The 12,485-nt window shown below is 39.0% G+C and overlaps 1 protein-coding gene across 3 annotated transcripts in view; it reads right to left on the bottom strand.

The window, feature by feature from the left end:
* The window catches only part of WRAP73 (WD repeat containing, antisense to TP73), a 47,283-nt gene extending 36,115 nt beyond the window's left edge, over positions 1-11,168 (bottom strand). Inside the window, exons 1-5 of one of the 3 annotated variants that reach the window (XM_074306476.1) lie at positions 10,930-11,141; positions 9,894-10,064; positions 7,227-7,306; positions 5,985-6,137; positions 5,192-5,308 (exon numbers count right to left, since the gene is read on the bottom strand). In XM_074306476.1, coding sequence (XP_074162577.1) covers positions 5,192-5,308; positions 5,985-6,137; positions 7,227-7,238 — 282 coding nt within the window. In that variant the 5' untranslated portion in view covers positions 7,239-7,306; positions 9,894-10,064; positions 10,930-11,141. Of the gene's footprint in view, positions 1-5,191; positions 5,309-5,984; positions 6,138-7,226; positions 7,307-9,893; positions 10,065-10,309; positions 10,418-10,929 lie in introns of those variants that run through there. The other 2 variants (XM_074306474.1, XM_074306475.1) reach the window with 2 other exon arrangements.
* Between the last annotated feature and the right edge of the window lie 1,317 nt (positions 11,169-12,485).

Raw genomic sequence — 12,485 nt, 5'->3', positions numbered from 1 at the left:
TACTAATGAAAAAATTGCAAATGAAGGTGGGCATGCTATGCCAGATCTAAAACTATATTATAAAGCAGCAGTCATCAAAACCATTTGGCTAAGATATAGAGTAGTTTGATCACTGGATTAGGATAGGTTCACAGAACAAAATAGTTAATGACTATAGTAATCTAGTGTTTGACAAACCAAAAGGAAGATCCCAGCTTTTCGGATAAGAACTCACTATTTGACAAAACTTGCTGGGAAAATTGGAAATTAATATGGCAGAAATTAAACAATGATCCACACCTAACACCATATACCAAGACAAAATTGAAATGGGTTCATGATTTAGACATAAAGAATGATATTATAAGCAAATTAGAAGAACAAAGGATAGTTTACTTCTCAGATCTGTGGAGAAAAAAGAAATTTGTGGCCAAAGAAGGAGTACATTATGGAACATAAAATAGATAATTTTGATTATATGAGTTTAAAAACATGAGTTTTTGTATAAACAAAACCAATGAAGACAAAATTAGAAGGGAAGCAATAAACTGGGCAAACATTTTTACATTCAAGGGTTCTGATAATGGTCTCGTTTCTAAAATATATAAAAAACTAACTCAAGTTTATAAGAATTTAAGACATTCTCCAATTGATAAACGGTCAATGGATATGAACAATTTTTAGATGAAGAAATTAAAACCATTTCTAATAATATGGAAAGGTGCTCTAAATCACTATTGATCAGAGAAATGCAGATTAAGACAACTGAGGTATCAATACACACCTCTCAGATTGACTAAGATGACAGGAAAAGATAACAATAAATGTTGGAGGGGATGTGGGAAAACTGCCACAGATACACTGTTGGTGGAATTATGAACTGATCCAACCATTCTGGAAAGCAATTTGGAACTAGACTAAAAGGGCTATCAAGCTGTGCATACTCTTTGACCCAGCAGTGTTTCTCCTGGGCTTGTATCCCAAAAAGAGCATACCCACATGTTAAAAAATGTTTATGGCAACCCTTTTTGTAGTGGCAAGAAACTGGAAACCGAGTGGATGCCCATCAGCTGGAGAATGGCTGAGTAAGTTATGGTATATAAATGTTATATAATATTATTTTATAAAAAACAATCAACTAAAAGGGCTATCAAGCTGTGCATACTCTTTGACCCAGCAGTGTTTCTCCTGGGCTTGTATCCCAAAAAGAGCATACCCACATGTTAAAAAATGTTTATGGCAACCCTTTTTGTAGTGGCAAGAAACTGGAAACCGAGTGGATGCCCATCAGCTGGAGAATGGCTGAGTAAGTTATGGTATATAAATGTTATATAATATTATTTTATAAAAAACAATCAGCAGTGCATTTTTGTTTTTATTCCCAGGTTAATTTTACCTTTCTAAATCTGATTTTTCTTGTGCAACAAGAGAACTATATAAATATATATACACATATTGTATTTAAGATATACTTTAACATGTTTAACATGTATAAGACTGCCTGCCATCTAGGGGAGGGAGTGAAGGGAGGAAGGGAAAAGTTGGGAACAGAAGTAATTGCAAGGGTCAATGTTGAAAAATTACCCATGCATATGTTCTGTCAATAAAAAAAGCTATTAAAAAACAAACAAAAAGAAAACGATCAGTGGGATGATTTCAGAGAAGCCTGGAGAGACTTACACAAATTAATGCTAAGTGAAACGAGCATGGCAATAGTAAGATTATATAATGATCAATTCTGATGGACGCGGCTCTCTTCAACAATAAGATAATTCAGGCCAGTTCCAATGCTAAGTGTGGATTCCAACATAGCATTTTCCCTCTTTTTGTTCTTTGCTTGCATTTTGTTTTCTTTGTCATTTTTTTTTCTTTTTGATCTGATTTTTGTTGTGTAGCACAATAATTGCATAAATATGTATATATATTTTGGATTTAATATATATATTTTTAACACATTTAATCTGATTACTTGACATCTAGAGGAGGTAGGGGAAGGGGAAAATTTTGTAATACAAGGTTTTGCAAGAGTCATTGTTGAAAAATTATCCAGGTATATGTTTTGAAAATAAAAAGTTTTACTAAAAAAAAAAAAAAAAAAAATTGTTAATTAAAAAAAAAAGTGTTAGAGGCTACATTTGAGCTCAGCTCTTCTCAGCTCACTTCTACTGCATCATAGAGCTGCTTAATTGCCTCTGTTTCCCTCCACACTTCTAGACAACTGATTATCAACAACTAACATCTTGTAGGCACAGTACTTTTGTTCATGCCCTTTCCCATTTTGTGAATGAGCTGTTTGGCCTTTCTCTCCTTATCTACATCCCTCCCATTCTTCAAGTTTCAGCTCAACTCCCACTTTCTGAGTGCACGAAAAACAATTGAGGGGAGTCTTTCCCTAATGACCCCCAAACCACAGAGAGTTCTTCCTCCTCTGCATACCACAGCCTTTTCTCCACAGATGCTGCCCTTCTTTATTAATCTATATTTTGCATCAATGTTCTTCTCCATATCCACAGCGTCTCTTTGACTAGACTCTAAACTCCTAAAAGGCAGCTTATATCTCCCATTCCTTTGCATTTCACACTTAAAACAACATACCTACAACTCAATAAAGGGAAGCTTATTAATTAAGATTCTCATCTACTTGCTAGGTCAGCTGCTCTTGGCTTGTAATTGTACCTTGGCTCTCCCTCTCACCTGAGGGCTCTTACTCTAAGTTCTTTTGTTTCAAGATTCCCACAATTTTGGGTGCAGAGCTGGGGGTGTCACAGTGCTCAGAGTCAAAGACTCACCATCCTGAATTTAAATCTGGCTTCGGACACTTACTGCCTATGAGACCCTGAGCTAGTCCCCTCACCCTGTCCACCTCAGTTCCTCATTTTTAAAAAGAGCTGGAGAAGGAAATGGCCAACCTCTCCAGTGTCTCTGCCAAGAAAATCCCAAACAGGAACATGAAGAGCCGGATACCATGATATGACTAAACCACAACAAAACAACCCTTACTGGCAATAAAAGCCAGCGAGAGAGTTCATCTCTCATGTGCCTGATGCTCTACCCTGGTTGGTCTGCTGCTAGCCTACACACATGTTCAGTCATTTCAGTTGCACCCAACTCTTTGTGACTCTTTTGGAGTTTCCTTGGCAAAGATGCTGAAGGGGTCTGCTGGCCAGTTCCTTCTCAATGGATTCATTTGTCAGGCAATCAGAAGCTAAGCAGTTTGTTTAGTCACCCCACTGGGAAGTATCTGAGACTGGACTTGAATTCAGATCTTCTGTTCTCCAGGCCCAAGGCTGTATCCACCAAACCATCAACTGTCTCACCATGTCTACTACTTCATTGTTTAAAACCACCGGGAGAAGTGAGTTGGAAACAAAGTAATACTTTAGGCAGCCATCAGTTTGTCTTTACTGCACTTGCATTTCTAGAGGAATAAGACACAGAACACTCAACAGAAAAGATTTGGCATTACTGTTTCCTTAGAGTTTAAAACATGACAACAGGTTCCATCTTCTGGTCTTTGTTTTTTCTGGTCTAGAAATAAGAACACCAAGGCTGAACCAATATCGGACCTATTTGGGCCTAAAAAATGACAAGCACGAATAGCACCAGCTGGGGTCATAGGAACAACTCAGACAACAGATCTGTGCAGTGTGGGCAGAAAGCATCTTTAACCCCTCCCTCCACATGATCCTCGATCCTCACAAGTATGCCTTTAAATCCTACATCAAACTTCTCCAAGAATCTGTTCTGGTTGGCTATGGATTTGGAGCCCTACAGCAAGGAAAAGAGAGACTGGTGCAGGACCCAACCAGCTGTCTGAAACAAGTTAATTTAGCAACCTGTTTACAGCTGGAGAGAAAACCTATCCCAACACAGATGCCAACTTGGCAAAAGCTTAATGAAATCCTGCAGGGTCATTCGGAGTTCCAACGGCTAGCAATAAATAGTCCCCACCCCCTCGTGCACGTGCTGCTACAATCCCAAGCGGAGCACGCAGCCATTCACAGTTTGGTTACTTAGGCTCAGACATCTATCTATCTTCAGGGAATTTAAACTTAACAACTGGGCTGTTCCCCTGTGGAGAGTAGACATTAGTGAAAGGGTTTATGCATTTCCCACCTCATAAAGAAAAGGAAGTGCTGATGGGAAGGAAGAAAAGTAAGAGCTTATTCACCTGATATCCAAATACCTTAAATATGCCAAATTCCACAATTTGGGATCCTTTGTGGAATGTGTTTATGCCCCATAAAACTATTTACATAAGACTTAACCTGTTAGCAACGCCCTACATGGACTCCCTGTACACATATAAACTTCTAGGCTTATTACAAGGTATTTGTGTTGACAGGGTTATTTGATCCTGTCAAATTAAACAGGTGCCACACAATCCTGAAGCACAAAGGGATATTTGAAGTAATTATTGTGATGGTAACAAGTGCTGATATTACCCTTAGATAGAAATAAAGAGGGACTGGACTCACAGCATGCACATTCAGTAAAATTTCATTCCACTGAATTAGAAAAACTTCCTTTATTTTTCTGAATGTGTTTTGGTCACCTGATTGGTGCTGATTAAAATTTACCATTTTAAAATGAGAAGCTTATGTAAAAATATTCAGATGGTAATATTCCAATCATCTTTTCTTATAATGTAATAAGGCTGAGTTAATGGAAGTTACAGTGCTAACATATTTAAAGGTTTATCAACCCTTACTAAAGAAGTAGGCTAGAATTTAAATGTTCAAATTTAGAAATTTTTAAAACTTTACACTAAAAAGCTTAAGCTTAAGTTGTTTAATAGTGGCCAGATTCATTTGACCTAAATATTCAAATAAAATTGGAACCTTTATTCTTATTTAGCACTATCAATGTCTTTTAGGACTATGCAAAGTAAGACATATTATTGAAGTTCTCAGTGATCATCTCAAGGTGCTGAAGGAAATATATGTAACAAATACTGTATTCTACTTTTGAATTAAAAAGCAATTACTGCTAATTTCTGTTTCTCTGAAAAGAGAGATACCTGGTATCCCAATGTTTCTTGATTTAGCAAAAAGAATTAGGTGACCAATTTAGATTTACAACTAGAAAACAATTCAGAAAATATTAATTTCATTCAGGATATCGTGGCTTTAAATCTCTCAATCTATTTTAGGAGCAAGTGGATAGACAGTAACATTTGATACATGAAGAATATTCATGACTTCATGCTTACATGAAACTCAGTTGTGTTGAGAATGTGCCTCCCATCTGGACTCCAACATGAAGCTACCAGTCCTGCAGAGCCTTCATCTATTTTACAGTGCCATTCAGGCTGTTCCAAAGACCACACCTAGATTCATCCGAGAGAGACGGAGAATGAAAAAGTAATCAGAAATTAAGAAGTCATCTCCTCAAAGGACCAAAAAATAGGAAAAGGAACTGATCATCAATCACAGAATCACAGCACCTATCACAGAACTCAGAAAATTTGTAAATATCTGCTATCATGAAGGACTGGCGCTGGATTCCACTACAAAAGTAAGCCATAACTATCGATGATTAAATCTACTATATTTAGTATTTAATGAGTTAATAACACTGAATAGAAGACATTTCTAATGCCTCATTCACTAAACTTCAAGTAACTAATGAAATGGCTGCATGAGGTTTTCAAAAGTATGTACCACCCAAATTGTTAAGTAATGACTTATAAATATTTCTAATTCTTAATCCAATTTCACCTACATAAGGAACATTTGTTTTTTGTATTTGTTTATATGATATACACAGTGCTGTATGTTGCATGTGCATATATATATACACATATGCATGTGCATATATATGCAATATATTTATAAATTCTCAAGAATTGTTACATGCTCACTAAAATACAATAGACTTTATATCAAATATGTTGCCGAATTTATTCTGGCATAGACATGGAAACAATTTTTTTCTAAAATAAATGACTAAGAAAGTTTCAAAATCCCAGTGGAGCAGATGGGCTTAGATGAAATCACACTTACCTGCACCAGCCCACGTTTGTACATAGCACACAATATAAACAGGGAGTCTGATGACCACTCTAGGTACTGAATTTGGTCCAAGCATGTGTACAGTTGAAGGATTTGGAGAGTGCTCACATCTCGAACCACTAAACGGTACTGGACACATGAAGCCTAAATATGAAAAAGGATAAGCTTTACAAACCACATACAAAAGTTAATATCTGTCTTAAAAGGCCAAACTTTTATAGAGAATAAATCGGTCTCCTCCTGAACTATTAATGTCTCATACATATGACATTTTATATCGGGGGGTTTTTATGTTTAAGCTTTATAATCCATTGTAAAGTTAAAATAGTTAAACAAAATAAAAAGGGGGGGAATAACTCCTACAAATATGAAGATTTCTTGGAATGTAGTAAGTTTTCCCTCGTATGGTCTTTAACAACTCACAATCAAAATATATGATTGGGTACTTCTTTCCTTAGTATATTCTAAAGGATAGACTTGGCACATACAAAAAATAGTATTTCTCAGCAGATTAAACAATGAACCAGGAAGAAGGGAGACTATTCTGGATCCTGCCACTGTTTGTCTTTCAGATGATTTTAAAATAACAACAGGAACTTACCTCACAAGGCTATTAAAAGGAATATTTAGTTTAAAATAACTAAAACTATTACTAGTAAAATCCTGGGTAGACAGCATATTTTCAAAGAATATTTATATAACTTAAAATTGTGAGTGTAAAATATTACAGATGCCCATACAATTACCTTAAACAAAACTAATACAAAATTATTGTTTAGTGATCAATATTCCTTTATTAGACAAATATCTGTTTTTCTCTCTATAAATATTTATAAAGGCTCTGTCTTCAGGCAAATAATAATTTCTTTGTGCCTCAGTCTACAGATCTCAAACAAATGGTTAACACCACCCTCCTGCAATCTACCTTATAGATTTGCTAAAAGAGTGGAAGAGAAATCTATAAATCAGTCTGAACTCCTCACTCAAAAGAAAGGCACTGAGACATCAAATCTGATAAATTACTTTGAGGGAGCCTACTATTAAAAAGTGAGATGTGATTATAGTATAATAGTCTTCCATACATAATAATGACAGTATTTTAACTTATCTAAGAATGTGCAATGAGAGAGTTCTTGGAGTAGTTCTTAAGAGTACTGGATTGTGCTGGATTTCAAAGCAGCCTTGAATTCTAGTCCCAATACTAGCTGTATGCCCACAAATAAGTTACTTAACCTGTCTTTTCATCAGGCAACTCTCAAATTAAAGCAGGACTGCAATATGGTTGGGGTAGAGAGATTTTCCATACTTGAAGTCTACAAACCAATAAAATTATAAAGTCCTTTAAGAATGTGAAAATTTTTCATTAGTGTTCTCAATATAAGCTGTTCATTGCATATTTATTGAACATCTGTATCTATGCCATATCAACTCACTTAACAATGGATTGAGATATTCTCCCTCAAAGAGTTATAAAGACAGCAAACCCATTTGGCCTTTCTCCAATCATACATTAGGAAGCAATTATAATGTATTTTTTTCTATAATCCAAACATCAAAGTAAAATATATTTTTGTTCATAATACAAATAAAAAATGAGAAATGATAACAAAGAAGAAATGAATATAGATAAAGTTATGCTATATTTACTCATAATAGAAGATTCTTTTGTGGTTGATAAAGAAAATTAAAATAAGCAATTTTAACTTTAGGATAAATATATTTCAACTCAAAATATTTTCTAAGTTTATATTGCATAGCCTGAATTGGGCAACTAAGAAAACAGAAAATTATTAATGGTTTGGTTAAAAAACTGAAATTTAAGAGCATCTGCATTATTGACTTACTCTAAATAAATTTGCAATTTTAAGAGCATTTGTTAAAAATAATGCCCACTAGAGATTTTTTCAAGACTCATTATACCCAAGGTCAGTAATAATTTATAGTGAGAAAGGGTTAATTAAGGTTGTTATTTTGCTTACTTATACAATACTATCTCTGTAGTCCAAGAGAACAGCCAGCTAATTACATGTGAACTAATACATTTTGTATATGTATCTGCAAGACTCAGACTACTTAAGAATCTATTCTAAAACATTGTTCTAAAAAGCTTCTAAAAATCTTTGCACGTCCCATTAGCACCAGCAATATTTTAACTAAGCATCTTTTGGAAAACAGGCGGAGATTACTCATAAATTCTTTCTTAAGGATATGAAAAAATATACACTTTAAGTTCAGCTTTCTCTAAGGTATCTCAAACTGCTACTATGCAATCATTCCATTCAAGCACTAAGTTGGGGCAGATCTTTCAAGAGTATTTAAGTATTAGATTAATCTGAAAGACAAGTATTCCATCTAATGTTTTAACTAAACATCAAAAACAGCAATGACAAGAGTGCCAAAATTAGGCAAGCATCTGTTATCTCTCTTCACATACACTATCCACAACTGTCACAGGTGACACCAAATTTTAATCACTTGTTTATACCAACTCAACAGACATACTAAACTCATCCCCCAAAACACAAGCAAACACTAAACCCTTAAGGGATAGTTTCCAAGGTGCTGTTTGACTAATACCCAAATGCTAATGTTTCTGCAGTTTGACATCAAAAAAAAAAAAAAAAAAAAGAAAAAAAAAAGAAAAAAATATATAAATTCATTAAGTGTCAGTTACCAGAATCTACGTTAAATAAAACATGTACAGTGATGCCAAAATTGTTGTTAGTAGCAATGGCGATGTTATTTATTAGAATGATAGAGACACGATACATTTCTGAATGGAATTTGAGTTAAAACTGATGTTTCAATGTTGGATTGGGTTTTTTAAATTGCTCCAAAGATATCACATAATTACAATGGCATATGTCCAAAAGTAAATTTTGTAACTAGGATAGTTTTGTACTATAAGCATATGATTTACAATCCCTGAAATGAAAAGTTCAAATCCCAGCCATCCTAGAAAGGATAGTATGTAAGCTATTTAAATCATTTACCTTGAATGTTGTAGAGTATACAAAAAAGGGGTAAGGGAAAATAAAGTGATCACTTTGTAAAAGTAAACAAAAAAACCTGGTTCTAACCATTTCTTAATGGCAAGAGAACTAGATTCTGCTGGCTTTGGTCAAAGGTATAGTAAATTTCAATTCCATGACAAAAATCATTTCACCATATAGATGGGTAACTTTTTTAAAAAAAAATTTGTTTTTAATAGCAACAGCTCAAGCATATCAGGAAAAAAAAAAAAAAATGGTTGAGTGAAGACATTTTTTTCCTCCTGTCACAAATTATATCAGAGAACTGCGGACCATCTGAGTGGCAATGACCAAATTCAGTTTTCAGACCAAATGACCTAAGTTATTCTTCTCTTAGCTACCTTACTGCACTGTCGTCATCCTATGCAAGGTCCTACCAAGCTAGAAATACTTTGATAATAGGCCGGAATATGGATTATTTGTTATAGTTATTTCATGAAAAGCAGTTTAACTGTAGTCAGTGAGAAGCATTATCAGGCTGGCCACATGATGATGGTATTTTGTCCATGGTTATTCCTAGGGGAATTCTTACTAAAAGGGTAAAGGCATCTTCATAGAGAGGCATGAAATACACCAATATAATCATGGACTTTGGAAGTTCTGAACGATTCCAAAATAAAATAACCTTCAAGCCCCTCATTTTACACATGCCACTGAGGCTCAGCAGGGGAAGTAACTTGTTCACAGTGTCGTCTCCTTCTGACCCACAACTTTTTCTATGACACCTTAACCAAAGCCCCTCAGCTTACAGAGGGGGAAGTGAGGTCAAAGAGCAGTCAGTGACATTAACCTCAGCTTTCCTGGCTTCCTGCTCAGGGTTCTGACTCATCTGAAATTGAAAACCATAGAGTGACCACAGACAACTCACCAGGAATTTCCCATTGGGAGAGAATTTGCTGAGCTGATTTGAGAGCTTAAACACTTCAGAGAAATTCATAACGTTGGCAAGCGCTGGAGGTAGTCAATAAACTAGGGTGCTAAGGCTGCAGCTCCGATGGAGGATCAGGACGTGCTCCAGCCCTCGGTGCCCGAGGGCAATCTGAAAAGGACAGGGCTAGGATTCAAACACAGGACCCCGGCGGGAGAGCTTGGGGGTCAATCACACACAGGGAGACCCCCAGCTACAAGAGAATGACTAGGCAAAAGCCTAGAGGGTTAAAGTGGGGGAGGCTGCAGGAGGGACAGAGACCTTGCCAAAAAAGCCGAGGAGGTCTCACAGGCAGCCAGCACCCACCGAGTCCCGACAGACAGGACAAAATGAGGGTCATCTCGGAAGGAAGGTACCTGCGGATGATCACAGAGCCCTGGGATCAATGGCGGGGGGGAGGGGTAAAGACCACAGCGGACAGCCGCGGAGTTTGGGAGGAGGCCCAACAGTCTGGCACGTGCAGAAACAGCTAGCTTGGCACAGCGGGAGCCTGGCAAAGCGTCGGCACGGGCTGCCAGTCCCTAGCCCAAAGCTTCACACAGGGCAAGGCGGAGAACAGGTGCGGGAGGAGGGGCTTTCACTCAGTAATAACAAAGACACCTTAGGGGGCAGAAAAGGTCTCGGGGAGAGGGGAGGAGGCACGGACGAGGAAGTAGGGGGGGCCGGGGGGCCCCGACGTGCGCAGAGGCTCGGTTCCCCGACTTCTGTGTCTCTCTCATCTCTTCTCTCCTCCTCTTTCTCGCCGTTTCTATTTTCTCTCCATCTGTCTCCTGTCTTTCTCTCCTCCTCTCTCTCCTCATCTCTATTTTATCTCTTTTTTTTCTTTTTCTTCTCCGTCTCTCCTTATCTCTCCTCCCCTCCCCCACCCCCTCCCCCCCGTCAGTCCGTCCACCCCGGGTCTCCGGAGCGCGGACGAACGGCTGCGGCCTGCGGGGAGCGGTTCGGACCGGGCCTCGGGGAGGACGGGAGCCCTCACCGGTCCCCGCCGCTCGTCCTTCTTCGCCGCCGCCGCCGCCTCTATCCTCGGGTCCGAGACCCCGCAGCTACATCAACCGACAACTGGCCGGCAGCGGGCCGGAAGTAGGGGAAGGCGGGAAATGTCGTCAGCCTATCAGGGGTCCGGGGTACCGAACGGCATTGTGGAGGTTGTAGTTTTGTGCCGCCGGCTCCCCTCTGCTCTGGTGTCTAGTGAGGGGGAGGCGGGGCCAGACTCACGGGATAGTTCCACGAAGTGGGGGAGCGAGGTGGGGAAGGAAGGAAGAAGCCTCGGGCCATGAGTCTCGGACCCAACAGCATAGCTCTCATCCCCGCTGCGCCCCGCCCCTCCCTAGCAGAACGAATGAATAAACGGTAACATAAACTCTGCGCCAAGCTCGGTGCTTAGTTATAAAGCCCACAAACACAAAAATGAAAGTTCCTCCCTCCAGGAGCTTTCATGCTAACAACAGGATCACAGATTCAGATCTGGAAGGGATTTTAGGGGCCGTCACATCCACCTCAGTTTTACGGACCACAGCTGGGCCCAGGGGCTGAAGTGACTTCCGTCCCCGGGACTGCAGTCCCTGCCCTCAGGAGTCCTTGCATCTCCCAGAGGACCTAAAGGATAGCACTGTGTTACACTCGAGTTACAAAGTATCCGATTGTGTCTGATCAGACGGATAAGATCAGATCCAACGCAAATAGTCCCTATGAACATCCGGGGAGCTTCTCTAACTGCGCATCCCGAGTTTCCTTTGGTCTAATTCAATTCTTTGCTCAGAGCCCAGCCCCTTCTCTGCTGAGGGCGCGCGGTGCTGGGCGGTCCTGGGCCAGTGTCTCCCGTGGCACACAATCCATTCTAAAGTTCGCCCTTGTGTCTCTTTTTCTGCCAACCTTGCGAGCGCTTGCCCCGTGTGAGTTCTTAAAATAATTTTTTGGACAAGTGCACTTGGACATTCGAACAAGGTGGCCGGCCCAGCTGAGCTGGGCTCTCTGGAGTAGAGTAGGGATGCTTGGCAGTTTATTTCGAGAAAAGTTCTCAGTGTCTGGTATTTAATCCTGCCGAATTAAAATTAATTTAATTTAATTTAATCAGGAGGCTTTCATTCTAATAGTAGGATCACAGATTTAAATGGAGAACTGTCCTCCTCCTTAGGAGCATCGTGCTGAGACAGCTTTAGAGACTGGAGGAGAGTAGATTGACTCTTTCTTTCCATTGTACATTGGATTGCCGAACGGAAAAGATGGGGGGCCAAGGAGACAAAGGTGGCTGGAACTCGGGCCTGAATTTGGATCTATTCATGGGGATCTGAAGGGAAGTCTTGTGTCAGGATATGAATGGGTGTGACTGTGGTCTTATCTAAACCCCCACATTTCTTTCAACTAGAGGGGTTTTAGAATGTGAATTTAGAACTCAAAAAGTCCAACTCCACCCTTTTGCATGCATCTGAAGCTGTCAATCAACTAGCATTCGACATAGCATCCTACTAGGTGTCAGGCACTGTACTAAGTGTTGTCCTCCATATTCAGAGTCAGCGATGGAAGTTTAAAAGT

Source organism: Sminthopsis crassicaudata, chromosome 3, assembly GCF_048593235.1.
Source record: "Sminthopsis crassicaudata isolate SCR6 chromosome 3, ASM4859323v1, whole genome shotgun sequence".
Classification (NCBI taxonomy): Eukaryota; Metazoa; Chordata; class Mammalia; order Dasyuromorphia; family Dasyuridae; genus Sminthopsis; species Sminthopsis crassicaudata.
The sequence above is the reverse complement of the archived record's forward strand: the minus strand, read 5'-3'. Positions and strand labels throughout refer to the sequence as shown.